Source organism: Trachypithecus francoisi, unplaced genomic scaffold, assembly GCF_009764315.1.
Source record: "Trachypithecus francoisi isolate TF-2019V2 unplaced genomic scaffold, Tfra_2.0 Lachesis_group5, whole genome shotgun sequence".
Classification (NCBI taxonomy): Eukaryota; Metazoa; Chordata; class Mammalia; order Primates; family Cercopithecidae; genus Trachypithecus; species Trachypithecus francoisi.
The window spans coordinates 147,743,147-147,769,282 of NW_022681470.1; the positions used below are offsets into that span (position 1 = coordinate 147,743,147).

Consider the following 26,136-nt stretch of genomic DNA (forward strand, 5'->3'; position numbering starts at 1 on the left):
ATCTCACTTGCTGTGTGGTGAAGTGTGAATTTGGTGTGGAACTAGCTGAGGTATTTGAGAAATTTCACATGTTGCTCCTCTAATTTCCTTTGTTTTTATAGAAAGTGTCATGTATAACCACATTATACCTTCAAATAATTTTTTTTTTTTTTTTGAGACGGAGTCTTGCTCTGTCACCCAGGCTGGAGTGCGGTGACACTCAAGCTCACTGCAAGCTCCGCCTCCTGGGATCACGCCATTCTCCTGCCTCAGCCTCCACAGTAACTGGGACTACAGGCACCTGCCACCACGCCCAGCTAATTTTTTTTTTTTTTTTTTTTTTTTTGAGGCGGAGTCTCGCTCTGTCGCCCGGACTGGAGTGCAGTGGCCGGATCTCAGCTCACTGCAAGCTCCGCCTCCCGGGTTTACGCCATTCTCCTGCCTCAGCCTCCCGAGTAGCTGGGACTACAGGCGCCCGCCACCTCACCCGGCTAGTTTTTGTATTTTTAGTAGAGACGGGGTTTCACCGTGTTAGCCAGGATGGTCTTGATCTCCTGACTCGTGATCCGCCCGTCTCGGCCTCCCAAAGTGCTGGGATTACAGGCTTGAGCCACCGCGCCCGGCCGCTAATTTTTTTTAAATATTTTTAGTAGAGACAGGGTTTCACCATGTTAGCCAGGATGGTCTCAATCTCCTGACCTCGTGATCCACCCGCCTCGGCCTCCCAAAGTGCTGAGATTACAGGCGTGAGCCACCGCGCCCGGCTACCTTCAAATAATTTAAATCTATGTTTATAATATAATCTTCTGGGTCTAGATCATGTCTCCATACCCCGACTAATAAATTTTTTTCTTCAGGCCGGGCACAATGGGTCACGCCTGTTATCCCAGTACTTTGGGAGGCTGAGGTGAGCAGATCATCTGAGGTCAGGAGTTCAAGACCAGCCTGGCCAACGTGGTGAAACCCCATCTCTACTAAAAATACAAAAATTAACTGGGCGTGCTGGTGTGCCCCTCTAATCCTAGCTACTCAGGAGGCTAAGGCAGGAGAATCACTTGAACCCGGGAGGCGGAGGTTGCAGTGAGCCGAGATTGTGCCACTGCACTCCAGCCTGCATCAGAGCGAGACTCCGTCTGGAAAAAAAAAAAAAAATGTTTGTTTGTGTGAGGCTTGGTCTGAGAGGAGCTATTTGGACTCGATGAGCAGTTAAAAAGCCAGGAAGGAGTCCCAGGGTTGTGACCCACTGCCGAGTTCCTAGAAGGCTGACTAGTGGCTGGGCGTGATGGCGACCCCTGTGGTCCCAGTGCTTTGAGAGGCTGGGCAGGGGAATCACTGGAGTCTGGGGTGTGGAGGCTGCAGTGAGCGGTGATCTCACCACTGCACTCCAGCCTGGGTGACAGCGTGGGACCCTGTCTCAAAAAAAATCAATAAAATCAAGCAAGCTGACTGGTGCAGACGTTGTGTGTATCCATTCATCAGCCCTGAGCGTGGGGCCGCTCCTGGTTCAAGCCACTATAAATGGTGCTACCATGTGCGTTCGTGTGCTTGTTTTTGTTTGGACACCTGTTTTCCATCCCCTTGGGTGCACGCCCAGCAGTGGAATTGCCGGGGCAGTAACTCCACATGGAACGTTGGAAGAACCCCAGGCTGGTTTCCACGGCAGCCACACTGGTTGACATCCCATCCCCCTTGCCCTCGTGAGGGTCTGACCTCTCCACGCCTGTGATGGTCTTTTTGTTCTTTCCCTTATAAATCATCAACAGTCCTGACCCTTTGAGCAGGAGGAGTGAGTTATCCTCGCTCTGGGGATGGGAGCACAGTCCTGGGGCGAGGTGTAGTAATTTGAAGCCCGTCTGGAGGATCGGGTGACACTTGTTCCGTCGTACAGAGTTGGATCGTAAAACATTCAGGAAAATACTATGTGTCTGTGCTCCCCCCAGCCCCCCACTCCCCAATAGCTGTGGCTCCTTCCCCGCCCGGTGCAGCTGGCAGCCGAGCTTGGGGTGTGGTCCTGGGTGACACATGAGTGGTGGAATACATATTCCTGGGGCTGCTTCGAGGCCGGCTACAGTGGGACTGGGGACAGAAGTGCGATGGGGTGGGTTTGCTATCCTTGCCTTTGGTGGGAACAGCAGGAGGAATGTTGCATCCCGAAGTAGGGGCCGGCAGGATGGGACCCAGGCAGCCGTGACTCCTGATCTGTTGTCCGATGATGGAGAGGTGGCTCCTGTGCTTTAGGAGGGCTTGTCGTGGGGGCCTCATCATCCACGGAGGGAGGTGCTCCAAGCCTCTGCTGCTGCCTCCTCTCTCTCCTCCCAGATGGGGTGGGTTGTCTCTGGGGCCAGCATGGCGTCGACCCGGCTTGTCTCTGGTGCCATCCATGTTGAGCAGCTCATGCCTGCCTGTCTCTTGGGAACCTTGTCTGCCATTTGGACCTCGTACCTGAGTTCGATTGGGTCAGAACTATCCTTAATGGTGTTCTGGAGACACACACAGTTAGTGAGCAGGCCCAGGGGGATCCAGACACATCCCCCCAAAACCTGAGCACAGTGTTCACAGCAGCGAGAGTCACACTGGCCGAAGGTGGGAAGGCCCCACACATTCGTCCACCAAGGAGTAGGCAAACAGCGGGGCATGTGTAGGGGAATGCTGTGTGCCACCACCACGGCCAAGTTCCAAAACATTCTCAGCCTAGAAAGAACGTGAATCCTCCCCGTCTCCTTCCCCAGCCTCTGGCACCCACAAATCCCCTTTCTGTCTCTGGATTGGCCTCTTCTGGGCATTTTATAGAAGTGGATCACACGGTGTGCTCTCTTATGGCTGTCTGGCTTCTTTCTTTCTTTTTTTTTTTTGAGACAGAGTCTGGCTCTCTCACTTAGGCTGGAATGCAGTGGTGTCATCACAACCTCCGCCTCCTGGGTTTAAATGATTCTCCTGCCTCAGCCTCCTGAGTAGCTGAGATTACAGGTGTGCGCCACCACGCCCAGCTAATTTTTGTATTTTTAGTAGAGATGGGGTTTCACCATGTTGGCCAGGATGATTCGAACTCCTGACCTCACAGTCTGCCCACCTCGGACTCCCAAAGTGCTGGGATGACAGGCGTGAGCCACCGCTCCTGGCCTGGAATCAGTATTCCAACCATCTTAGCTAGATGTTTGTAATTTCTATGTTTATCCTCCATTATAGGCAAAATACATCTCTCAGTGCATCGATGAGATTAAGCAGGAGCTGAAGCAGGACAACATCGCGGTGAAGGCAAACGCGGTCTGCAAGCTGACGTATGTAAGTGTCTCCCGGTGGCCCGCGCCCAGCACTGTCGGGCTGCTTCATACTCAGCGCGTGTCCCCCTGTTCATCAGCCTGTCTGTCCACCTGTCAGTCATTGGTGCCGCCCGCTGTCGGTGAGCTACTCAGGGCCAACCCAGAGTCCTGGAGCGGAGAGCCGTGATTGTCACATGACTGGCAAACAGGCCAGAGGGCGGCAACCCACAGGCCCTGGTGGTAGCCCCGAGGGAGCCCCATGGGGTCGTCTTCTGGGTGGGGTTCACTAGGGACGTCCCTTGCCTGCAGTCTCGGCTCCCACCACAGGTTGCGCCAGGACGCCTAGTGGGGAGAGCTGGGGCCCTGGACCTTCCTGGGCTGGCTCCCTTCCTGGCTGCAGTTCCAGGTCAGTGCGTGAGCTGGGGACAGGCACTCCTCCCTCTGGCCTGTTTTCCCGTGGGAGGTAGCGAGACGAAGGGCTTGTGCCGGGTCCCGCATGCTGCTGCTCGTCTCGTAACTATTTCAAGGAGCCGATTCGCCAAGGGGTGGTAGTTAGTAGCCATAAGTGCCAGTTAGCCAATTGCAGACATTGAGCCTCTTTTTAGTGCCTGTCACTAACCTGTCCCTGTAGCTTTTAAACGTCAGAGTCGTTTGTCAAAAGAGGAAATTAAAGGCCTCAGGGGTGTGTATTGGGTGGTTTGTTGACCGTGAGTGAGTCTGTTCCTTGTGCTGGGAGGGAGTGCTTCATGCTACTTCTCAAACCCTTTGTCTCCGCTTTGGCTTGTGAGTGCAATTTCCTGTGCGTCCCTTAACAGTTACAGATGTTGGGTTACGACATCAGCTGGGCCGCCTTCAACATCATAGAAGTGATGAGTGCCTCCAAGTTCACCTTCAAGGTGAGGTTCCGGGACGGCGAGGCTGGTGGGATGGGGGGAGTGATGACAAGTGTGAGGCGCCATGCCTGGCCAATTTTATTATTATTATTCTTGAGATGGAGTCTTGCTCTGTTACCCGAGGTGGATTCAGTGGCCTGTAATCCCAGCCCTTTGGGAGGCTGAGACAGGTGGATCACCTAAGGTTGGGAGTTCGAGACCAGGCTGGCCAACATGGTGAAACCCTGTCTCTACTAAAAATACAAAAATTAACAGGTCATGGTGGCGCGCGTCTATAATCCCAGCTACTCGAGAGGCTCAGACAGGAGAACTGCTTGAACCCAGGAGGTGGAAGTTGCAGTGAGCCAAGATCGTGCCATTGCACTCCAGCTTGGGCAACAGAGCGAGACTTTGTCTCCAAGAAAAAAAAACTCATACATATTCCAAACTCTGGGAATTTCCTTCTGGAATTTTGAAGAAATCTGGGTTGGTTTTCAAATGTGTGTTGGTTCCCACTTGCTGGTGGCCCCCGCGTCCAGGCTGCGGGGCGTTGCTTCTGGACCAGCATTGCCTGGTGCGGACGCTGCAGAGCAGAGCTGGGAGCTCCTGAAGGCTGCAGGTGCCCAGCCTCTGATGTGCTCGTCTGTTCTCTCCCAGCGAATCGGCTACCTCGCTGCTTCCCAGAGCTTTCACGAAGGCACCGACGTCATCATGCTGACCACCAATCAGATCCGTAAGGTAGGTGTTCCCCGGCCCGGGCCGCTCTGTGCTGAGTGCAGCCTGTCCCCTGCCGGAGCATCTAGTTTCCACGCTGGTCTTCCTGTGGGCAGCAGGCAGCTGTGGCCTCCTTGAGTGCGAGCAGGGCTTCTGCAGCCACAGTCTTCCCAGCAGACACGGAGAGGTGGCCCGGCGGGTCTGAGTGCGCTCCCTAGTGGGCTTGTGAGGTGGAGGGATGCTGAGCGGTGCGGTGCCCCCTTCCCTCGCTCACCATATGGAGGGGCCGGCAAATGGGGCTCCAGGGTCTACTCGAGGCTGGCCTCTGCAGTCGCCCCCTTTCTTCCCTTCTCCCCTTATGGTAGTGCCTGCTGTAGCTGTGGGCCCTTCCCTCCCCATGTGGGGTGCTTCCTGCCTGCGGTTTCTTTTGAGTCCCACTTGGTGCCTTTTTCAGCACCATGTAAATGTTGCATTTTGAAATGGTCACGGAGGCCATTGGGTAGCAAAGGTCCTCCTTGGCCCCTGAGCTCTGAACTGTTTGGTTCCTCCCTCTCGATGGAGGGGTTGGGGTATTGGAGAATCAGGCCCACCTTTCTCATGGGCACCTGGCCCCTTTCTGGCCCTAGACCGCAGCTCAGAGGCCATGGCCCCGGCTCTCCAATGTCCATGTGCGAGGGCAGGACCCTGTGACTGTGTTGTTGACCCCATAGGGTGACCTGGCGACCTGGGCTGGGGACTCCCAGCATGCCGAGGCACAGATGTGGGGGTACTGGCGGTGACTGATGCCCGGCACAGGGTGTGGTGCAGGTCCTGGGACTGTCGGCTCTACTGGGCTCACTGTTGTGGGCAGATTTTTTTTTTTTTTTTTTTTTTTTGAGGCAGAGTCTCGCTCTGTCGCCCGGACTGGAGTGCAGTGGCCGAATCTCAGCTCACTGCAAGCTCCGCCCCCGGGTTCACGCCATTCTCCTGCCTCAGCCTCCCGAGTAGCTGGGACTACAGGCGCCCGCCACCTCGCCCGGCTAGTTTTTCTGTATTTTTAGTAGAGATGGGGTTTCACCGTGTTAGCCAGGATGGTCTCGATCTCCTGACCTCGTGATCCGCCCGTCTCGGTCTCCCAAAGTGCTGGGATTACAGGCTTGAGCCACCGCGCCCGACCCTAATTTCTTTTGTTTGTTTGTTTGTTTGTTTGAGATGGAGTCTTGCTCTGTCGCCCAGGCTGGAGTGCAGTGGCACAATCTCGGCTCACTGCAAGCTCCGCCTTCCAGGTTCATGCCATTCTCCTGCCTCAGCCTCCAGAGTAACTGGGACTACAGGCGCCCGCCACCATCCCTGGCTAATATTTTGTATTTTTAGTAGAGACGGAGTTTCACCATGTTGGCCAGGATGATCTTGATCTCCTGACCTCATGATCCGCCCACCGTGGCCTCCCAAAGTGCTGGGATTACAGGTGTGAGCCACCGTGCCTGGCTTGTTTTTTAATTAAAATTATTTTCTGGGCTGGTGTGGTGGCTCACGCCTGTAATCCCAGCACTTTGGGAGGCCAAGGCAGGTGGATCATCTGAGGTTGGGAGTTTGAGACTAGCCTGACCAACATGGTGAAACCCAGTCTCTACTAAAAATACAAAATTAGCCGGGCATGGTGGTGCATGCCTGTAATCCCAGCTACTCAGGAGGCTGAGGCAGGAGAATCACTTGAACCCAGGAGGTGGAGGTTGTGGTGAGCCCAGATCGCCCCATTGCACTCCAGCCTGGGTGACAGAGTGAGACTCTGTCTCAAAAAAAAAAAAAAAAAAAATCATTATTTTCTTACTTTTTTTTTTTTTTTGAGACAGGGTTTTGCTCTGTTGCCCAGACTGGAGAGCAGTGGTGCGATTGCAGCTCACTGCAGCGTCAACCTCCTAGGCTCAAGTGATCTCCCCACCTTAGCCTCCTGAGTAGCTGGGACTACAGGCATGCACCATGATGCCTGGCTGATTTTTTTGTATTTTTTGTAGAGGCAGGGAGGGTTTCACTATGTTGCCTAGGCTGATCTCGAACCCCTGGGCTCAAGTGATCCTCCATCTTCGGCCTTCCAAAGTGGTAGGATTAGAGGTGTGTGCCACCGCTTCCAACTCATTGTGTTACTTTATTTTATTTTATTTATTTATTTATTGTTTGAGACGGAGTCTTGCTCTGTTGCCAGGCTGGAGTACAGTGGCGTAATGTTGGCTCACTGCAACCTCTGCCTCCCTGGTACAAGCAATTCTCCTGCCTCAGCCTCGCGAGTAGCTGGGACTACAGGTGTGCACCACCATGTCTGGCTAATTTTTTGTATTTTAGTAGAGACGGGGTTTCACCATGTTGGCCAGGATGGTCTCGATCTCCTGACCTCGTGATCTGCCCACCTCGGACTCCCAAAGTGCTGGGATTACAAGCGTGAAGCACTGTGCACGGCCACTATGTCATTTCAAAAGAACCAGTTGGCCCCATCTCTACTAAAAATACAAAAATTAGCCGGACGTGGTGACATGCGCCTGTAATCCCAGCTACTTGGGAGGCTGAGGCAGAGAATTGTTTGAACGTGGGAGGCAGAGGTTGCAGTGAGCTGAGATCACACCACTGCACTCCAGCCTGGGGGACAGAGTGAGACTCATCTCAAAAAAAAAAAAAAAAAAAAGCTGGCCTTGTCATATTTTGACCACAGAATGTTAACCCTGAAAACGGATCTTGATAGATGCATATATAGATGGAGTCTTGGGAGTTTCCTTAAGAAAATCTCTCCCCAAGAGCAGGTGTGTGATACCAAGAGAAGGTTTATTTCCCCAAGTGCTGAGACAGGAGCTGGGGCGGATGCCGTGTTTTAGTGAGAACTGCAGGAGTGAAGAGCTGGGGCAGAGTCCAGGGGGGCACGGGGCAGCTGCCAGCTGAACTTGGAGAGGGGCCCACGGAAGCTGTTCCTGGGCCCTTCCCCTCAGTTGTTGGGGAAAGGGACCCCAAATGGAAGCAGGCTCTCTGAGGACCCCGTCCTGCGGGGCGCGTCTTCCGCCTGTTCTGTGCCAGGCCCAGCAGCACCGTCTCTGCGGACTGGGAGCTGCCAGTGACGGGTGGGGCAGCCCTGGTTTTAGGCCTGGCTCTGCCCTAGCACCCGTGGCGGCCCTTCCCCACACTGGCAGTGGCTTGTGACAAGTGCCTCTGGCCCAGGAGGTGCCAGGAAACTCGGCTGATTCCCACGCAGTGTTTCAGTTTGTGGCTTAGACCTCCCTGTCCCCAGCCCTGCCCATCCAGGAGGAGCCAAGAAACTTAGTTCATTCCCGCCCACAGTGTTTCTGTGCCTCCAACCTCACTGTTGCCCGGCATGCCCACCCAGGAGGAGTCAGGGAACTCAACTGATTGCCACACACACAGCCCTCTAGGCTGTGCCTCAGACCTCAGTGTCCCCAGCCGTGCCCATGCCGGCTCCTTTCTTGGTGACAGTGTCTTCCATGGGCTCTAAATTGTTCCTCCTCGTCTGAGTTCAGCTCCAGACCCCTCTGCAGCAGGGGTGATAAGGCACAGCTGCACCCCAAGGGGATATGGCGAGTCCCCCAAGGGGATATGCCGAGTCCTGGGGCATCCTGGGAGGATTTCGCTCCTGCTGCTCCCTGTGACCCAGGCGTCGGACGTGCCGCCCAGGGCATCCTGGCCATGGCCATTTCTCTGTCGCTTTCCAGGACCTGAGCAGCCCCAGCCAGTACGACACAGGCGTTGCACTGACGGGTCTGTCCTGCTTCGTCACCCCAGACCTTGCCAGAGACCTGGCAAACGACATCATGACACTGGTGAGTTTGTAAGCTTGCCCGCCACCCCTGCATGTCTGCTTGGGGAAAAACTCGGTCAGAGTGGCGTGCCAGGGAAGCTTGGCCATGCGGAAACCGGCCGGGGTCCCTGGTGTGTGGCCTACCTGGGATGGGAACCAAATCACTGTCAGCTGGTGGGGCGGCTCTTGGGCCACTTTGATTCCTGCGTGTCTTGAGTTTATGTTTGAAATCATCCTGCCGAGAGGAGGAGCAGGGTCTCCCTGATGGGCCAGGCCCGGTGGGGGATGTTTGCCCCAAAGTCTGACAGTGGCTCCTGTCTGAGCTGCCAGTGGGCTTCTGTGTGGTCCTCTTTCCTCCATCCCTGACCACAGTTGGACTCCTCCCTGCCACTCCACGTGTCAAAGGCTACACCCCCGGCTGTGACAGTCTAAAACCTGAGAAGCCCCTGGAAATTTTGGCCCCAGAAACATCTGTTTTGTGCCTGACGTAATCTCCAGCTCATGAGGGAGACTTTTGTTCCTTTTCATTTAAAAAACAGCAGCCAGATTAACAGTGTGGAAGGGCATGGTTTCCTCCCTGGGAAGCGCTGTCCCCGCGTGGCTGCCTGTCCGCCCGGACGTGTCTAGATCGTGGCCGATGGGTGCTGTCCCCGCGTGGCTGCCTCTCTGCCCAGCAGTGTCTAGATTGTGGCTGATGGTCTTGGAGATGGTCAGCACAGCCTGCGGAGCTTCTAGATCAGGGATCAGCGGGCTGCGGCCCAGGGCCAAATCCAGCCGGCTGTGCCTTCTTTCCACGTGTCATGTCGTCTCCAGTGGCCTTGGCTATGAAGGGCACAGCCGCGTGGTCACGACAGAGGCCGTCTGGCCCACGAAGCTGAGAACACTGACTCTGGCCTTCACAGAGTGCCGGCTTCTCTGGAGTAAAGCAGTGGGGAGCCCGCGAGCAGGCGGATGTCAGTGCCCCGATACGGGGTGGCTCTGTCAGGACCAGGCAGTTCAAGGCAGCTCCCTGAGCCTCATAGATGGGAGGCTCCCGCCAGGGAACTTGAGCAGCTGCAGGGCACAGCCATGGGGAGCTGGGCTGTAGGCTGTGTTCCCAGCATGACTTTCCTCTCCAGCCTTCCTCCTCCCACTGTGGGACCCAGGACCCTGGGGCAGGAAGGCCACTCAGGAGAAGGGCTTAGTCTGGAGGGCAGGCCTGAGTCCGGGCACAGGGAGGCCGGCTTCCATGCCATCTAAGATGCTGCTCTCTGGCCTCTGGGGCTGGTGTGCAGCCACAGCCTCGGGCTGGAGGACATCTTCTCCCTGTGGAGGAGGGTGGCGGGGAGAGGCGTGAGCAGGGATGAGGCACAGAAAACCCGTGTAGGCTGAAGCCCGCTGCCCCGCAGATGTCGCACACCAAGCCCTACATCAGGAAGAAGGCCGTGCTGATCATGTACAAGGTGTTCCTGAAGTACCCGGAGTCGCTGCGCCCCGCCTTTCCCCGGCTGAAGGAGAAGCTGGAGGACCCCGACCCTGGTTTGTGGATTTGAGTTAAACCTCAGGCTTGGGGATGGGGGCTCAGCCGGTACCCTGGGAAGATGTGGTGGTGTGTTTTGGGGGGTGCTGCGGGGAGCGGTGGAGGGCTCCGTCCAGGAGCATGCCGACTGGAGGTGGCTGGGCCTCCCCTCGCTGGGGCAGCTGGGAGGGAGGTGCCGGAGGTGGGGGCAGTAAGATCCAATGTGGCAGCTGGTGAGCCTGGTGTGTTCCTGAGCAGAGGTGTACCCCCCACCCCGCCGGCCCCTTGTAGGACCAGTGCTGCCAGGGGGCGCCTTCTGCAGGGCAGGCGATGGTCTAGACCCTATGTCCCTCACAGGAGCCGCCTCCACCTCACGTGACTGTTGTATATTTGTGATGTGGTGACTGTGGGATGTGGCTTCAAATTCAGTTTCACTGAGTTTCCCTGGGCTGCGTGTGTGAAGCCTCTGGCGTGTAGCAGGCATGGTTGGCGGACTCCAGAGCCAGCCCACAGGGATCCCGAGGCCCTGCGTGTAGGAGGGAGACCCAGCTCTAAGCACGGGACCCAATGGGCGAGCTTCTCCCTGGAGTGCTGGGCACAGACGCAGCAGGAAGGCTCCCTGAGCCCCAGTGGCTGGGCAGCTGTTTCTGGAGCCCTTCTTACTGAAACCCCCACTCAGAAGGCCACTGTCCTGAGCGTGGTGACACTCGGGCGCACTTGTGCCTGGCAACAGTGCCGAGCAATGCTTTCTCAGCACAAGGAGCTGGCTGCTGTGGCCTGTTCCCTGGAAGAACAGGCCTGTAGCTGCTGTCCCTGTCACCAGGAGGAGGTGGCAGAGCCAGGGCCATGTTGAGTGAGAGCTGCCGCAGGCCCCAGAGCTTCCTCGCAGACCAGGAAGACAGTAGGACGGTTTTCCAAGGGCAGGCAGGCGTGCTCATGAGGACCGCTTGTTCCCCAGGGGTTCAGTCGGCTGCTGTCAACGTCATCTGCGAGCTGGCCAGACGGAACCCTAAGAACTACCTGTCCCTGGCCCCACTCTTCTTCAAGCTGATGACGTCCTCCACCAACAACTGGGTCCTCATCAAGATCATCAAGCTGGCAAGTACTGCCCGGGGATGTGGCCTCCTCACCCTGCGTGGTGCATTCCCCGCGGGAGACTGAGGCCCTGCTGTCCCCACAGTTTGGTGCTCTGACTCCTTTGGAGCCACGGCTGGGCAAGAAGCTCATTGAGCCCCTTACCAACCTCATCCACAGGTGAGTGGAGACCATGCGCGGCAGGGGCGGGCGGGTCCATTGTCGGAGCGGCGCGGGTGGGCCAGCTCCACGGGGTCCATTGCGGGAGAGGTGGGGTGGGCTGGCTCCATGGGGCCCAGTGCTGGAGCGGCTGGCAGCCCGGCCCCAGCGGGGTACAGCAGGAGTTGGGCGTGAAGCAGCTGAACGATGGAAGGCTCATGTGTTCAGCAGACTCTCTGTCCTAGAGCGGAAGCCTGCGGTGGCGTTCCTGGCTGCTAGACTCCTCCGTGCTGCTAAAGACATTTGAGGCGTTTGGGTTTTCTTCGTGGGTCTCAGCCCTGCAAGGTTGTGAAATGGGACCGTATGTCAGGAGCCTTTTCAGACCAGGCTGCCTTTGGTTGCTAGAAGAGGACACTTGAATTCCTCCGGCCAAGTGCTGAGTAGGAGCCAAGACCCCCCCCAGCCCCCACTGCAGGGAAGGGGAGGGGTGGAGTGGGCCACAGGGAGAGTCGTCATCGCCGTGACTTGCAGATGCAGTCATGTGTCACTTAGCAACAAGGACACGTTCACAGAAGGGTGTCATTAGGACAATTCACCGTGTGAACGGCGTAGCGTGTGCTCACACGCACCTTGCTGGTGAAGCTCACCACATCCCTAGGCCACGTGGCACGGACGCCTCCCGGGCTGAGGCCCTGCCCACAGGCAACCGTAAAGCTGTAAGCAGCTGCAACTCTGGGGCGAGTATCTGTGTCTGAACACGTTGAAACACAGAAAAGGGCTGGGAGTGGTGGCTCACGCCTGTAATACCAGCACTTTGGGAGGCCGAGGTGAGTAGATCACTTGAGGTCAGGAGTTCAAGACCAGTCTAAGCAACATGGTGAAACCCCGTCTCTACCTAAAAGATACAAAAATTAGCCAGGTGTACTGGTACATGCCTGTAATCCAGCTGCAACGGAGGCTGAGGCAGGAGAATTGCTTGAACCCGAGAGACGGAGGTTGCAGTGAGCCGAGATCACAGCAGTGCCCTCCAACCTGGGCAACAGAGTGAGACTCCATTTCAAAAAAAAAGAAAAAAAGGCCGAGCACAGTGGCTCATGCCTGTAATCCTAGCACTTTGGGAGGCCGAGGCGGGTGGATCATGAAGTCAGGAGATTGAGACCATCCTGGCTAACACGGTGAAACCCCGTGTCCACTAAAAATACTAAAACAAAGTTAGCTGGGCATGGTGGTGGGTGCCTGTAGTCCCATCTACTCGGGAGGCTAAGGCGGGAGAATGGCGTGAACCCAGGAGGCGGAGCTTACAGTGAGCCAAGATTGTTCCACTGCACTCCAGCCTGGATGACAGAGCGAGACTCCATCTCAAAAACAAAACAAACAACCCTAGTAAGGATGCAGTAGGAGGGCGGTACAGCCATCTCACGGGTTCATGGGCTCATGGGCTGTCAGGGGTGGGTGGTCCATCCCTGCCCGGATGCTGTCATGGGCCTGTCGCTGCAGTGGGATTTCTCACGTGCCTTTTCTAGGAAGGTGAGATGATGACCAGCCAAGCACCATAGGCCTTGGAGAGCAGGGCATAGGCTCCCTCCTGAGGACACACTGCCCAGGCTGTGGGGCTGAGGCCGTCTCCAGCTGAGCCGCCGGCATTGGGTCACCATGTCTGATGAGGCCCCCAGTCCTCATGCCACTTCCCTGTGTTCCTTTCTTTAGCACGTCTGCCATGTCCCTCCTCTACGAATGTGTGAACACCGTGATTGCAGGTGAGAACCAGCACTCTCCCCGTCTGGAAGGTCTGGCACTGTCAGGCTGGGGTCTCGGGTGGGGACAGGAGGGCACCAGGCCTGGTGTCCCCGAGCGCCACCCCTGCTGGCACTGAGAAGGAAAGCTGGCTGGGAGGCCGCCCCAGGCCTCTGCTATCAAGGTGGCCACGCGTCTGCCTGGCCCTCCACTGGCCTTGGTGCCGGGAGTTTGCTGCTGGAGCTGCTCAGTAGCCCAGCCGCTCTGGAGCCCTTGGGCGTGAAGGGTGCATTTGCAGATGGAGCCTCTCCTCACGCCTGCTCCCACGGATGCTGCCCCTGCTGCCCAGGGCCTCCCAGCAGCTCTCACAGAGCTGCGTTTTTCTGAGACTTTCAAGCACTCCTGAGACGGTACGTTGTTTCACCCGTGAGTACTTAAGCAGCAGCATCGACCACAAAAAGATTTCCTAAGGCACGGTCAGAATCCACGCCTCCGGCCGGGCCAGGGCACCAGGGCCAACGCCCAGTGTCCCTGGTGGTCTCAGCCGGGCTCCTCCAAGTCGGCCAAAGCCTGACGGGGCATTGGGCGGTGCACTTCCTTATGATTGATAAAGCGGCAGCTTCTCACCAGGTATGAGGGCCCAGCTACTCAGGAGGCCGAGGCAAGAGCATCATTAGAGCCCGGGAGTTCCAGGCTACAGACAGAGCCAGACCCCGCCTCTCTTGAGGCTGGTGTGCAGTGGTGCAATCATAGCTCGCTGCAACCTTGACCTCCCAGGTTTAAGCAGTCCTCTTGCCTCTACAGGTGCATGCCACCCCACCCAGGTCATTTTTTGAATTTTTGGTAGAGACAGGGTCTCACTGTGTTGCCCAGGCTGGTCTTGAACTCCTGGGCTCAAGCCATCTTCCTGCCTTGACCTCTCAAAGTGATGGGTTTACAGGCCTGAGATACTGCACTCGGCCAGCACCTCATCTCGTTTGTTTTTTGTTTTTTTCTAGCTTTACTTAGGTATAGTTGACAATTTACTTTTTTTTTTTTTTTGAGGCAGAGTCTTGCTCTGTCGCCCAGGCTGGAGTGCAGTGGTGCAATCTCGGCTCACTGCAAGCACCGCCTCCGAGGTTCACGCCATTCTCCTGCCTCACTCTCCCGATTAGCTGGGACTACAGGCGCCCGCCACCACGCCCGGCTAATTTTTTTTTTGTATTTTTAGTAGAGATGGGGTTTCACCATGTTAGCCAGGATGGTCTTGATCTCCGTACCTTGTGGTCCGCCCGCCTCAGCCTCCCAAAGTGTTGGGATTACAGGCTTGAGCCATCGCTCCCGACTCCCTAAAATGGTGTATTTTTAAGGTACACCACTTGATTGTGAAAAAGTTAGCACAATTCAGATAACACATCTACATTTCTTTTTTTTCTTTTCTTTCTTTTTTTTTTATTTTTGAGATGGAGTCTCGCTCTGTCACCCAGGCTGGAGTGCAATGGCGTGATCTCAGCTTACTGCAACCTCTGCCTCCCGGGTTCAAGCGATTATCCTGCCTCAGCCTCCTGAGTAGCACGCGCCACCATGCCTGACTAAGTTTTATATTTTTAGTCGAGACAGAGTTTCACCATGTTGGTCAGGCTGGTCTCGACCTCCTGACCTCATGGTCTGCTCGCCTTGGCCTCTCAAAGTGCTGGAATTACAGGAATGAGTCACCGTGCCTGACCCTCTTTTTTTTTTTTGAGACAGTCTCACACTGTTGCCCAGACTGGAATCCAGTGACGCAATCTCCACTCACTGCAACCTCCGTCTCCCAGATTGAAGCAATTCTCCTGCCTCAGCCTCCCAAGTAGCTGGGATTACAAGCACGTGCCACCACGCCCTGCTAATTTTTGTAATTTTAGTAGAGATGGGGTTTCACCATGTTGGCCAGGCTGGTCTTGAATTCCTGACCTCAGGTGATCCACCGCCTTGACCTCCCAAAGTACTGGGAATACGAGCATGAGCCACTGCACCCGGCCTACATTTCTTTTTTTTTTTTTTTTGAGACGGAGTCTCGCTCTGTCGCCCAGGCTGGAGTGCAGTGGCACAATCTCGGCTCACTGCAAGCTCCGCCTCCTGGGTTTACACCATTCTCCTGCCTCAGCCTTCCGAGTAGCTGGGACTACAGGCGCCCGCCATCTCGCCCGGCTAGTTTTTTGTATTTTTTAGTAGAGACGGGGTTTCACCGTGTAGGCCAGGATGGTCTCGATCTCCTGACCTCGTGATCCACCCGTCTCGGCCTCCCAAAGTGCTGGGATTACAGGCTTGAGCCACCGCGCCCGGCCTACATTTCTTTTTAAAATAAATTTGTTCCCACTTGGATAATCTATATACCTGTTTTAAGACAAAAAGAATTACCATTTACTTTCATATTCAAATAACACTCCTGGCCGGGTGTGGTGGCTCACGCCTGTAATCTCAGCACTTTGGGAGGCCGAGGGAGGTGGATCACCTGAGGTCAAGCATTCAAGACCAGCCTGGTCTCTACCTAAAAAATACAAAAGTTAGCTGGGGGTGGTGTCAGGCACCTGTAATCCCAGCTACTCGGAAGGCTGAGGCAGGAGAATCGCTTGAACCCGGGAGGTGGAGGTTGCAGTGAGCTGAGATTGCACCATTGCACTCCAGCCTGGGCAACAAGAGCGAAACTCCTCAAAAAACAAAACCAAAAAAAACATTCCTACAAAGATTGGGTGTGGCATTTCTGAAATCTTGCAAGCGTGAGTATGCGTTTACTTTGCCACATTTCTTCATTCATATTTACATTTATATGTAGGTTTTCCACCCAGGGTTATTCATTTCCAGATGTTTGTATTTTTTGTATTGAAAAATTATTTCAGTAGTTTTTGGGGAACAGGTGGTATTTGATTATAGGGATCGGTTCTTTAGTAGTGATTTCTGAGATGTGCACCAACACCAAGCAGTGTACACTGCACCCAATGTGCAGTCTTTTATCACTCACCCCCCTACCCTTCCCCAAGTCCCTGGAGTCCATTAGATCATTCTTTTTTTGGGGGGGGTGCGGGGGGGCTGTTGCAGAGTTTCTCTTTTATTCCCTAGGCTGGAGTGCAGTGGCACAGTCTCGGCTCACCGCAACCTCCACCTCCCAGGTTTCAAGTGATTCTCCTGCCTCAGTCTCCCGAGTAGCTGGGATTACAGGCATGCACCACCACTCCCGGCTTATTTTTGTATTTTTAATAGAGACAGGGTTTCTCCGTGTTGGTCAGGCTGGTCTCGAACTCCTGCCCTCGGGTGATCTGCCTGCCTCAGCCTCCCAAAGTGCTGGGATTACAGGCGTGAGCCACTGCGCCCAGCCTAGATCATTGTTATGCTTTTGCGTCCTCATAGCTTAGATTCCAAGAACCCACGTCTTAGAAAGAAAAACACACACACGCTCACACTCACAGACACACACACACACACACACACACAGTCCCCTGTATGCCTTCATTCCATGCCACTGGCTTGGTGGAAAGCAAGTCTCTGTCCCTGCCTGTGCCTGGCGGTTCCTTGGCTTCATGTGTTTCTTTTAAAGCTGTTAGAGCCAGGGCTCTGAGGGTCAGCTTCTCCCTGCCTGCCTGTCCCTGCCCAAAGGACGCAGCAGAGTCAGCAAAGGGGAACAGCTCAGGGGATGTTGGGGAGGCCAGGCCCAGCATCTAGAACCTTCTTTCAGTAAAGTCCTACAGGATGTGCTTCATCCCCCAGCAGTGAGCTGTGATGATCGTTTGTGAAGTGTCACCATGGAGCCCCAGAGACCCAGCACCTGGGTTCCTACAGGGTCTGGTCCTGTGGCCTCGGGGCCTGGCCCCTGCCAGGATTCCAGACTCCAGAGGGAAGCAGGGGTTGCAAGTAAACCACAGTGTTTGCAGGAACAGCTAAGGCCTGGGAGCTGTCCTGTCAGTGAGGGTGGGGGCCCCTGCAGGTTCCTGACCTCAGGCCTGCGATGGAGCTAGATTTTTGCAAACACAGTTGGGATGCGTGGTCCCAAGCCCAGTGGCATTTCTGTCCTTGCTCCCATCCCTGCACCCGGCACCCTGCTGGCACCCTGTGGCCCTCAGGGAGTGTTGGCGCTGGCCGTGGTGCTGACCACAGTGCTGACCAGGTTGTCTGTTGCAGTGCTCATCTCCTTGTCCTCTGGCATGCCCAACCACAGCGCCAGCATCCAGGTACGTCCCGCACAGGGCAGGGCCCGTGGGATCCCACGCTGCGGAGACCACGCCTTTCCACAGGCCACGCCTTTCCATGGGCGGGAGCTTGCCCACCCTGTGACCAAGGTGCTGGCCCCCCCACGCCATCCTTGGGGCTCGGGAGGGCACGGCCGCGTCCTGTGTGCACTACCGGCCCAAGCCTGCTTGGGCTCCCCATCGTGTGTCTGTGGGGTAGACGCGTGGGGCACTGAGGAGTGGGGTAATGCGCCCGTGGGAAGCAGAGCCTCCCTTGTCCCCGGTGCCTTGTGTGGGCCCTGCTTGTTTCCCTCCTGGGCTCTGATTGCTGGGTGGGGCTGACCCCGGGCCTTAGGCCAGGTTAAGGTTGAATCTGGAAGGCTCCTGGGACTCACCCTTGGTTTAGAGGAGTTAACCAGCCTCGTTTGTTTCTTTTTTTCAGCTTTGTGTTCAGAAATTAAGGATATTGATCGAGGACTCCGATCAGAACTGTGAGTCGTCCCCTCCCCAGTGCTGTCATTTCCGTGTCCCCACCTCTGTGAAGTTAGGGGCCCTCCCAGCATGAGGAGGAAGTGGACGTGGCATCTGCGACCCCAGCGCTCTCCCTGATATATGGCACTCGCCTCAGAGGCACCCCTCTGCCATTGCCCTGCGGCGCCTTTGCACCCCGACCTGTCTGTGTGGGGAGGCTGGGAAACACCAGCTCCCGCTGAGCCCCAGTCCCAGGAGGGATGTAGGGGGCGTGGCAGTGACCCCCACTGAGGAGACCCTAGCAGTCGGACAGATGCCACTCACTGAGCACCTTGGTCTGAGATTTCTGGATATTTCAGCCTCTGCATGTTTCTCGGGGATGCTGAGGCTTTGTGTTGTGAGATAGAGCAGCATACGGCGCCCTTGCCTAAGTGCCTGCCCTGCTGAGAATTAGAATTAATGGCCCCTGCCTGGTACCTGGTACCTGGGCGATGTTTTGGACGCTCATTTTGAAGCCAGGTCTTTTTGTTCAGAGTAGGAGTTGGCAAATTCGCCTGCAACAGCCCAGATAGTGGAGTCGCCCCCCTTATCTGAGGTTTCGGGTACCCCCATCACAGTCCAAAAATAGGCAAGGACCGCACAGTCGGGTATTCCAAGGGAGACCACGATGACATACCTTTCATGACTGTGTGTTTTATGATTGTTCTATTCTTAGTTGCTGTTAGTTGTTAATCTCTTACTGTGCCCAATTTACACACTGAACTTCCCCATAGGCACAGATGTGTCAGAAAAACAGCCACACGCGGGTCTCAGTGCTGCCCACCATGTCAGGCTTCCGCTGGGGGTCATGGGCCCATCCCCCGTGGCTAGGTGGGGACTGCTGCGTTTTCTCCCGTGGACCTCACACTCTCTGTCTCTGCTCGGTCCTGCCCTGTGGCCTGAAAGCTGCCGTAGATGGCAGTGTGTGAACGGGTTCAGCTGTGTGCCCCTGTGTGGCTGGGGTGTCCCTGGCTTACGTTGTGGCATCTGTGCCTCATGCCCAGCCACCCTTAGCTTTCCGTGAGCTAGTTTGGGCTGGTCGGGTGAACAGTGAGTATCGGGTACGGGTGAGACCCTGCCCCGGGCCGAGGGTGCCTAATGCTACTGGAAAATCTTCTCTGCGTTCTTCCCTGTGCTGGCTGGGTGGGAAGAAGAAAGCCGACAGCAGCTACTACAGCTTGGTAGTAGGTAGGGGAGGCCTTCCCGAGGGAGCTGGCATGGGGGCAGCCTGCACACCGGCTCCCAGTGTGGGGGCTCTGCTAGGGCGACATCCCTCGTGTGAGCTCCAGCTGGGGGTGTCGCTCTGTCCACCCCTGGGTTGCCAAGGCCAGGCAGCCTCCCGAGGTGGAGACTCGGCTCAGAGAGCCTTGGGCCCTGCCTGCACCTTGCCGCCTGTGTCCATCCCAGTGACCTGGCTCTGGCGTCTCTCTGCAGTGAAGTACCTGGGGCTGCTGGCCATGTCCAAGATCCTGAAGACCCACCCTAAGTCGGTGCAGTCCCACAAGGACCTCATCCTGCAGTGCCTGGATGACAAGGACGAGTCCATCCGGCTGCGGGCCCTCGACCTACTGTATGGGATGGTGCGTGCCCTCTGTCCTCCACCCGCCCGCCTTGCCCACCTTAGTTCTGTAAGGGACGTTGTGTCGGGTGCAGAGCCACGTGGACTATATGGAGTCCCCTCACACTCGGCTATCAGCTAGTGTGGTGGGGCAGGTCAGAGGGGCGCCAGCCCTCGTCCTTGCCTGTCTTCCAAGGCCTGTGTGGACAGGGGGCCAGGGCCAAGCCCACAACTGTCTTTGAGGGCGTGTGTGGAGGGGACGGGGCCAAGCCCACAGAACAGACCATGCTGGGCCAGTTGTTGCTCCCCAGCTGGGGTCCGGGTGCCTCTAACCCAGCCCACATCGCAGGGGCCTGCTGCCTCCCTGGGGTCGATCTGTGAATCTGGGCCCGCCTGTGTCCCGTGGATTCTGTCTCAGAAGCAGGTGTTGGGTGTCTCACCAAGCAAGCCCCAGGCCGGGTCCGCCCTCACCACTGTCCCTACGCTCTTGCCCAGGTGTCCAAGAAGAACCTGATGGAGATCGTGAAGAAGCTGATGACCCACGTGGACAAGGCAGAGGGCACCACCTACCGAGACGAGCTGCTCACCAAGATCATCGACATCTGCAGCCAGTCCAACTACCAGTACATCACCAACTTCGAGTGGTGCGTCCCGCTCCCAGGAGTGCTGCTGGGGGTTCTGCGCTGCTGCTCACTCACCCCCTCTGCCCGCAGGTACATCAGCATCCTGGTGGAGCTGACCCGGCTGGAGGGCACGCGGCACGGCCACCTCATCGCCGCCCAAATGCTGGACGTGGCCATCCGTGTGAAGGCCATCCGCAAGTTCGCCGTCTCCCAGATGTCCGCGCTGCTCGACAGTGCACACCTGCTGGCCAGCAGCACCCAGCGGAACGGGATCTGTGAGGTGCTCTACGCTGCTGCCTGGATCTGCGGGGAGTTCTCAGAGTGAGTGGACGCTGGGCCTCCGGGCCAGCAGCTTCTTAAAGCTTCCGAGGGGTAGGGGCCAGGGACGTGCCTGGCAGATCTTTCCCGCTGTCTCCCATCACCCTGCTGCCCCAGCCTGCAGGTCCGTGGGTTTCCAGCACCTGTCCCCTGACAATGGTCGGACCCATTCCCCCTTTACAGAGGCGAGTCTGTGCCGCCCTGTCTGCTCTCTGCCCTCGGGCATCTGTGGAGCTCCCAGGAGATTGTAGATCCTGTGGGCACCAGGACTGGGTGGTGGGAGGATCCCTGGGGTGGGCTGCAGATAGGGGGCTGGCCCTGGGCGTCTGCAAGGCTCAGTCCCAGCTGGGCAAGTGGTGGCCCCTCTGAGCCCTGCTTGCTGTAGATGGGGTGGGAGCTCCATGTGGCATTTAGGTGGCCCAGGGAGGCACCTGCTCAGCCCCAGCCTGCCCACGCCAGGCCCCTCTGGGAGCACAGGGGTCTCAGTGCCAGGTTCCAGGTGGGCCGCAGGGATGGGTCTTATCGAAACTGCCCCTGCCATCCCCAGGAGCGTCAGATTCTCTCTGGCCGAGAGGACAGATCACAGCCACTGCTGGGCAGGCTTGGGTCACGGGGCCTGCCTGGAGGTGGGAATGTGTTGCTGAGACTCACGGTTCTCACAGCAGTCTGGATTTCCAGACTCTCTTGGAAATTCATGAGATTTGCCACTATGCCTCATTGCCTCGGGCCCTGCATCAGCACCACTAGCCGCTACCTTCTGCCCATTACTGCCACACCAAGCACTCTTCACCCTGGGCCTGCCCCAGCTCAGGAAGACGCCCAATTTCTGGGATGCCAAAAGGGTCCCCAGCCAGCCTGCATCCTGGAGATGAGCACTTCTGTCATTTTCTTTTCTTCCCCTCACCTCGAAACAGAGTCTTGCTGTCTCCCAAGCTTTGCCCCGGCTGGAGTACAGTGGCGCGGTCTCGGCTCACTGTAACCTCTGCCTCCCGGGTTCAAGCGATTCTCCTGCTTCAGCCTCCCGAGTAGCTGGGATCACAGGCACCTGCCACCAAGGCCGGCTGAATTTTTTGTATTTTCATTAGAGACGGGGTTTCACCATGTTGGCCAGGCTGATCTCGAACTCTTTATTTTTGAGATAGAAGTCTTTTTTTTTTTTTTTTTTTTTTTTTTGAGACGGAGTCTCGCTCTGCCGCCCAGGCTGGAATGCAAGTGGCCGGATCTCAGCTCACTGCAAGCTCCGCCTCCTGGGTTTACGCCATTCTCCTGCCTCAGCCTCCAAGTAGCTGGGACTACAGGCGCTCGCCACGTCGCCCGGCTAGTTTTTTGTATTTTTAGTAGAGACGGGGTTTCACCGTGTTAGCCAGGATGGTCTCGATCTCCTGACCTCGTGATCCGCCCGTCTCGGCCTCCCAAAGTGCTGGGATTACAGGCTTGAGCCACCGCGCCCGGCCTGAGATAGAGTCTTGCTCTGTCTGTCGCCCAGGCTGGAGTGCAGTGGCGCTATCTCAGCTCACTGCAAGCTCCGCCTCCCGGATTCACACCATTCTCCTGCCTCAGCCTCCCGAGTAGCTGGGACTACAGGCGCCCGCCAACACACCTGGCTAATTTTTTGTATTTTTAATAGAGATGGGATTTCACCGCGTTAGCCAGGATGGTCTCGATCTCCTGACCTTGTGATCCGCCCACCTCGGCCTTCCGAAGTGCTGGGATTACAGGCGTGAGCCACCGCACCAGCCTCATTTTTTGTATTTTTAGTAGAGATGGGGTTTCACCATGTTGGCCAGGCTGGTCTTAAACTCCTGACCTCATGATCTGCCTGCCTTGGCCTCCCACACTGCTGGGATTATAGGTGTGAGCCACCGTGCCCGGCCACTTCTATTATTTTCTTAGTGGGAAAAAAGTGGACTAGAAACATATCCAAGTCCCAAGACACTGTCAGATGTGAGTGAGGCACACCCCCAGGCCCCGCTGTCCCGCAGATCAGGCTCTCCCGGCTCCGTCTGCTCCCCGCCCGTCCTGCGCGTCCTCCCAGGGCAGCCGCACAGTCGACCCCGTTGTCCTTTTTCCTCTTCCGACCTTTCCTCCGCTCAGTGGCTCTGTCATCTCCACATCTCTGTCTTGTTTGTGTTATGGGCGGTTGACGGCCCTTGGTTTCTTCTACTTCGTGTCTCAGCCTCCGGAGACAGCTCAGGGAATGGGAAAGGCCCAGAGTCACCTCGTTTGTGACGAGCCCAGGCCTCCCAGGTCCTCACCTGTTGGAGAGGAGCCCCGGGGCGGGCATCCTGGGGACTCAACGGCGTTTCCTGTCCTCAGGCATCTGCAGGAACCGCACCACACTCTGGAGGCCATGCTGCGGCCCAAAGTCACCACGCTGCCAGGCCACATCCAGGCCGTGTATGTGCAGAACGTGGTCAAGCTGTACGCCAACATCCTGCAGCAGAAGGAGCAGGCCGGGGAGGCAGAGGGCGCCCAGGCCGCCACCCAGCTCATGGTGGACCGACTGCCCCAGTTTGTGCAGAGCGCAGACCTGGAGGTGCAGGAGCGGGTAAGGCTGCACTCCGCGTTGGGCCAAGCCTCAGGGAGCCCTCAGTGCCTTTCTGTCCAGTGGCGGCCAGGTGGACGGGGCCTCACTTCCTCTTCTGAAGCCACTGACTGAGATTCCTTTGTTGCCACTTGTGCCAGCTGGGGTTTGGGGTTAGTCAGTGGGACCTTTAGGTCAGTGGGACTGGGCAAGTCTCTGGGGTGCTGGGTATGTGGGGGTGCTGCTCCTGGCCACAGGAAGAGCCTGTTTCATATGCGGCAAGACAGCAGGTGTGAGAGCCTGGGGCTGGCTGTGGCTCTTTCTGGTGCCCTGCAGGTGACATGGGTTCTGGGTTGAGCAGACTGTACACCTGTGCCAGCCGGTGCCCACCAGTTCCCAGGTCTCTGTTTTTCTGTTTGTTGTTTTGTTTTGTGTTTTGGTTTTCTTTTGTTTTGTTTGAGATGGAGTTTCCCTCCTTTGCCCAGGCTGGAGTGAAGTGGCACGATCTCGGCTCACGACAACCTCCGCCCCCCGGGTTCACGGGATTCTCCTGCCTCAGGCTCAGTAGCTGGGATGACAGGCACCCGCCACCACGCCCGGCTAATTTTTGTATTTTTAGTAAAGACGGAGTTTCACCTTCTTGGCCAGGCTGGTCTCAAACTCCTGACCTCAGGTGATCCGCCCACCTCAGCCTCCCAAAGTGCAAGGATTAAAGATGTGAAACATCGCGCCTGGCCATCTGTGAGAGAGGTCGGGAGTGGCGTTAGCCCATCCAGCGGCTGAGGAGACCCAGCCTCAAGGCCGCATGGGGCGTGGCCCCGGGCTCCTCTGAGCAGTGGCATTATCTGGGGGCTGGCCATGATCCTTGGCCCATGGGCACGGTTGGGGCTGCCCAGCCTGCCTGTGTCTGAGTTGCAGCCAGCACAGAGGCAGGGAGCCCGCAGGGGTGGTGGTGCCTCTGGTGTCGGGGCACAGGCCTTACGGGAGGCATTTCTGCAGTGGGCGAAGCTCCCTGTTGTACCCCCGTCTCTGTTCTGTTTGTGGACTGGTCTTTTCCCGCCGTCTTTTTTTTTTTTTTTTTTTTTTTTTTTTTTTTTTGTGAGGCGGAGTCGCTCTGTCGCCCGGACTGGAGTACGTGGCCAATCTCACTCACTGCAAGCTCCGCCTCCTGGTTTTCCGCCATTCTCCTGCCTCAGCTCCCAAGCAGCTGGGACTACAGGCGCCACAGCACCTCCCCCGGTTTTGTATTTTGAGACGGGGTTTCATCGTATTAGCCAGGATGGGTCTCGATCTCCTGACCTCGTGATCCGCCCGTCTCGGCTCCCAAAGTGCTGGGATTACAGGCTTGAGCCACCCCGCCCGGCCTTCCGCCGCTTCTTGGCAAGGATGACGACGGAGACAGCATGAAGGCTGGGTTCTCTGTGGCTACATGGCTGTGCCAGAGGGCCCGCACGTCACTGTGCCAGGGGCCGAGCCACCCCGTGTCCCTGAGGGTGGCCAAATGGCCTTCCAGGCAGGTGCCAGCAGTGACTCCTGCGTCCCCCACAGGCGTCCTGCATCCTGCAGCTGGTCAAGCACATCCAGAAGCTTCAGGCCAAGGACGTGCCTGTGGCGGAGGAGGTCAGCGCTCTCTTTGCTGGGGAGCTGAACCCAGTGGCCCCCAAGGCCCAGAAGAAGGTTCCAGTTCCTGAAGGGTAAGGATACAGGAGTGGGGGCATTGCAACCACAGCCCTGACATGGTCCCCTGATGCCTGGAGGCACAGAGGGGGCTACTGCAGCCCTGAACAGCCAGGAGGGTTTGGGGCTGATTGGAGGCCTGGGGCGGGTACGCCCCTCGCTGGACTCACCGGCGCTCTTGCTGCTTCTGGGACCTGGCTTGTACCTGGGGATGCTCCCACCCTTGCCATCAAGCTCTGAGGCAGCCTGAGCCTGCCGTGAGGGCCCCACTGTGACCCTGCTGCAACCTTCCTGGGTCCCTGCATCTTCTCTAAGGGGCAATGACACCTGCCTCGCTGGCCCTGTGTGGGTAGCAGGCACCACTGTTTGGGGTCTCACATGGCAAGGCACATGGCGAGCCTGCTCAGGGTGGACACCTGCAGGCGCGTGCTGGGTCACACACACTGCCTTTTGTGACCCTCCTGTCTGGCACAGCCTGGACCTGGACGCCTGGATCAATGAGCCACTCTCGGACAGCGAGTCAGAGGACGAGAGGCCCAGGGCCGTCTTCCACGAGGAGGAGCAGCGGCGACCCAAGCACCGGCCGTCCGAGGCGGACGAGGAGGAGCTGGCTCGGGTGAGCTGTTGGGTGCTCCTGGTGGGCCTTCGCCTCCACCTTCCTGTCCCAGGGAGTCTTTGAGGCTCCTGAGTCCGGAGCCTGGTTCTGTTGGCTCAAGATGTGCACCGCCGCCCTCCAGGAAGCCCCAAGTGGGCATTTCATGTTATGATTGGGTTTCATTGAGTTTCACTGAAAAGGGGAGCATCTTGGTCGGGCGCGGTGGCTCATGCCTATAATCCCAGCACTTTGGGAGGCCGAGGTGGGCATATCATGAGGTCAAGAGATCAAGACCATCCTGGCCAACATGGTGAAGCTCTGTGTCTACTAAAAATATAAAAATTGGCTGGGCGCAGTGCCTCACGCCTGTAATCCCAGCACTTTGGGAGGCCGAGGCGGGCGAATCACAAGGTCAGGAGATCGAGACCATCCTGGCTAACTCGGTGAAACCCCGTCTCTACTAAAAATACAAAAAACTAGCTGGGTGTGGTGGCGGGTGCCTGTAGTCCCAGCTACTCGAGAGGCTGAGGTAGGAGAATGGCGTGAACCCAGGAGGCGGAGCTTGCAGTGAGCTGAGATCCGGCCATTGCACTCCAGCCTGGGCGACAGAGCAAGACTCTGTCTAAAAAAAAAAAAAAAATACAAAAATTAGCTGGGTGCGGTGGCGGGTGCCTATAATCCCAGCTACTCAGGAGACTGCTTGAACCTGGGAGGCGGAGGTTGCAGTGAGATCGTGGCACTGCACTGCAGCCTGGGTGACAGAGCAAGACTCCCTTTCAAAAACAAAAAGAAAGAAATGGGGAACAGCTTCTCTAGATCCAGGAGCCCCCCTGAGGAGAACTCCATTAACCCGACCTGCAGCTGGGGGCCTGTGGGTGCCTGTGCGGGGCCCTTCCCCGACCCTGCCGTAGCTGCTGTAAGACACTGCAGACATGTGCAGCCCACCCAGACCAGAAGCTGGGGAAGGTGAGGGAGGCCCCTGGACCCCATCCTCCTGAGGCGGATGCAGCCCCTGTGCCCCGTGTGGGGCTCCGCCTCACCCTGCTCACCTATGCAGAGAGGGGAGCCCCTCCAGCAGTCCTCTC

The 26,136-nt window shown here is 57.0% G+C and overlaps 1 protein-coding gene across 5 annotated transcripts in view; it reads left to right on the plus strand.

Annotated features, from left to right (window-relative positions):
- AP3D1 (adaptor related protein complex 3 subunit delta 1) overlaps positions 1-26,136 on the plus strand; it is a 53,480-nt gene that overhangs the window by 10,323 nt on the left and 17,021 nt on the right. For all 5 annotated transcript variants that reach the window (XR_004433482.1, XR_004433483.1, XM_033195172.1 and 2 more), the window contains exons 2-17: positions 3,166-3,261; positions 4,055-4,135; positions 4,769-4,849; positions 8,515-8,622; positions 9,989-10,118; positions 11,057-11,196; positions 11,279-11,352; positions 13,039-13,088; positions 17,200-17,249; positions 17,689-17,737; positions 19,191-19,336; positions 19,810-19,958; positions 20,028-20,258; positions 22,572-22,803; positions 24,328-24,473; positions 24,931-25,072. Coding sequence is in view for 3 of the 5 variants with exons in the window: in XM_033195172.1 (XP_033051063.1) it covers positions 3,166-3,261; positions 4,055-4,135; positions 4,769-4,849; positions 8,515-8,622; positions 9,989-10,118; positions 11,057-11,196; positions 11,279-11,352; positions 13,039-13,088; positions 17,200-17,249; positions 17,689-17,737; positions 19,191-19,336; positions 19,810-19,958; positions 20,028-20,258; positions 22,572-22,803; positions 24,328-24,473; positions 24,931-25,072 (1,905 nt within the window). In the remaining 2 variants the exon portion in view is untranslated. The remainder of the gene's footprint in view (positions 1-3,165; positions 3,262-4,054; positions 4,136-4,768; positions 4,850-8,514; positions 8,623-9,988; positions 10,119-11,056; positions 11,197-11,278; positions 11,353-13,038; positions 13,089-17,199; positions 17,250-17,688; positions 17,738-19,190; positions 19,337-19,809; positions 19,959-20,027; positions 20,259-22,571; positions 22,804-24,327; positions 24,474-24,930; positions 25,073-26,136) is intronic.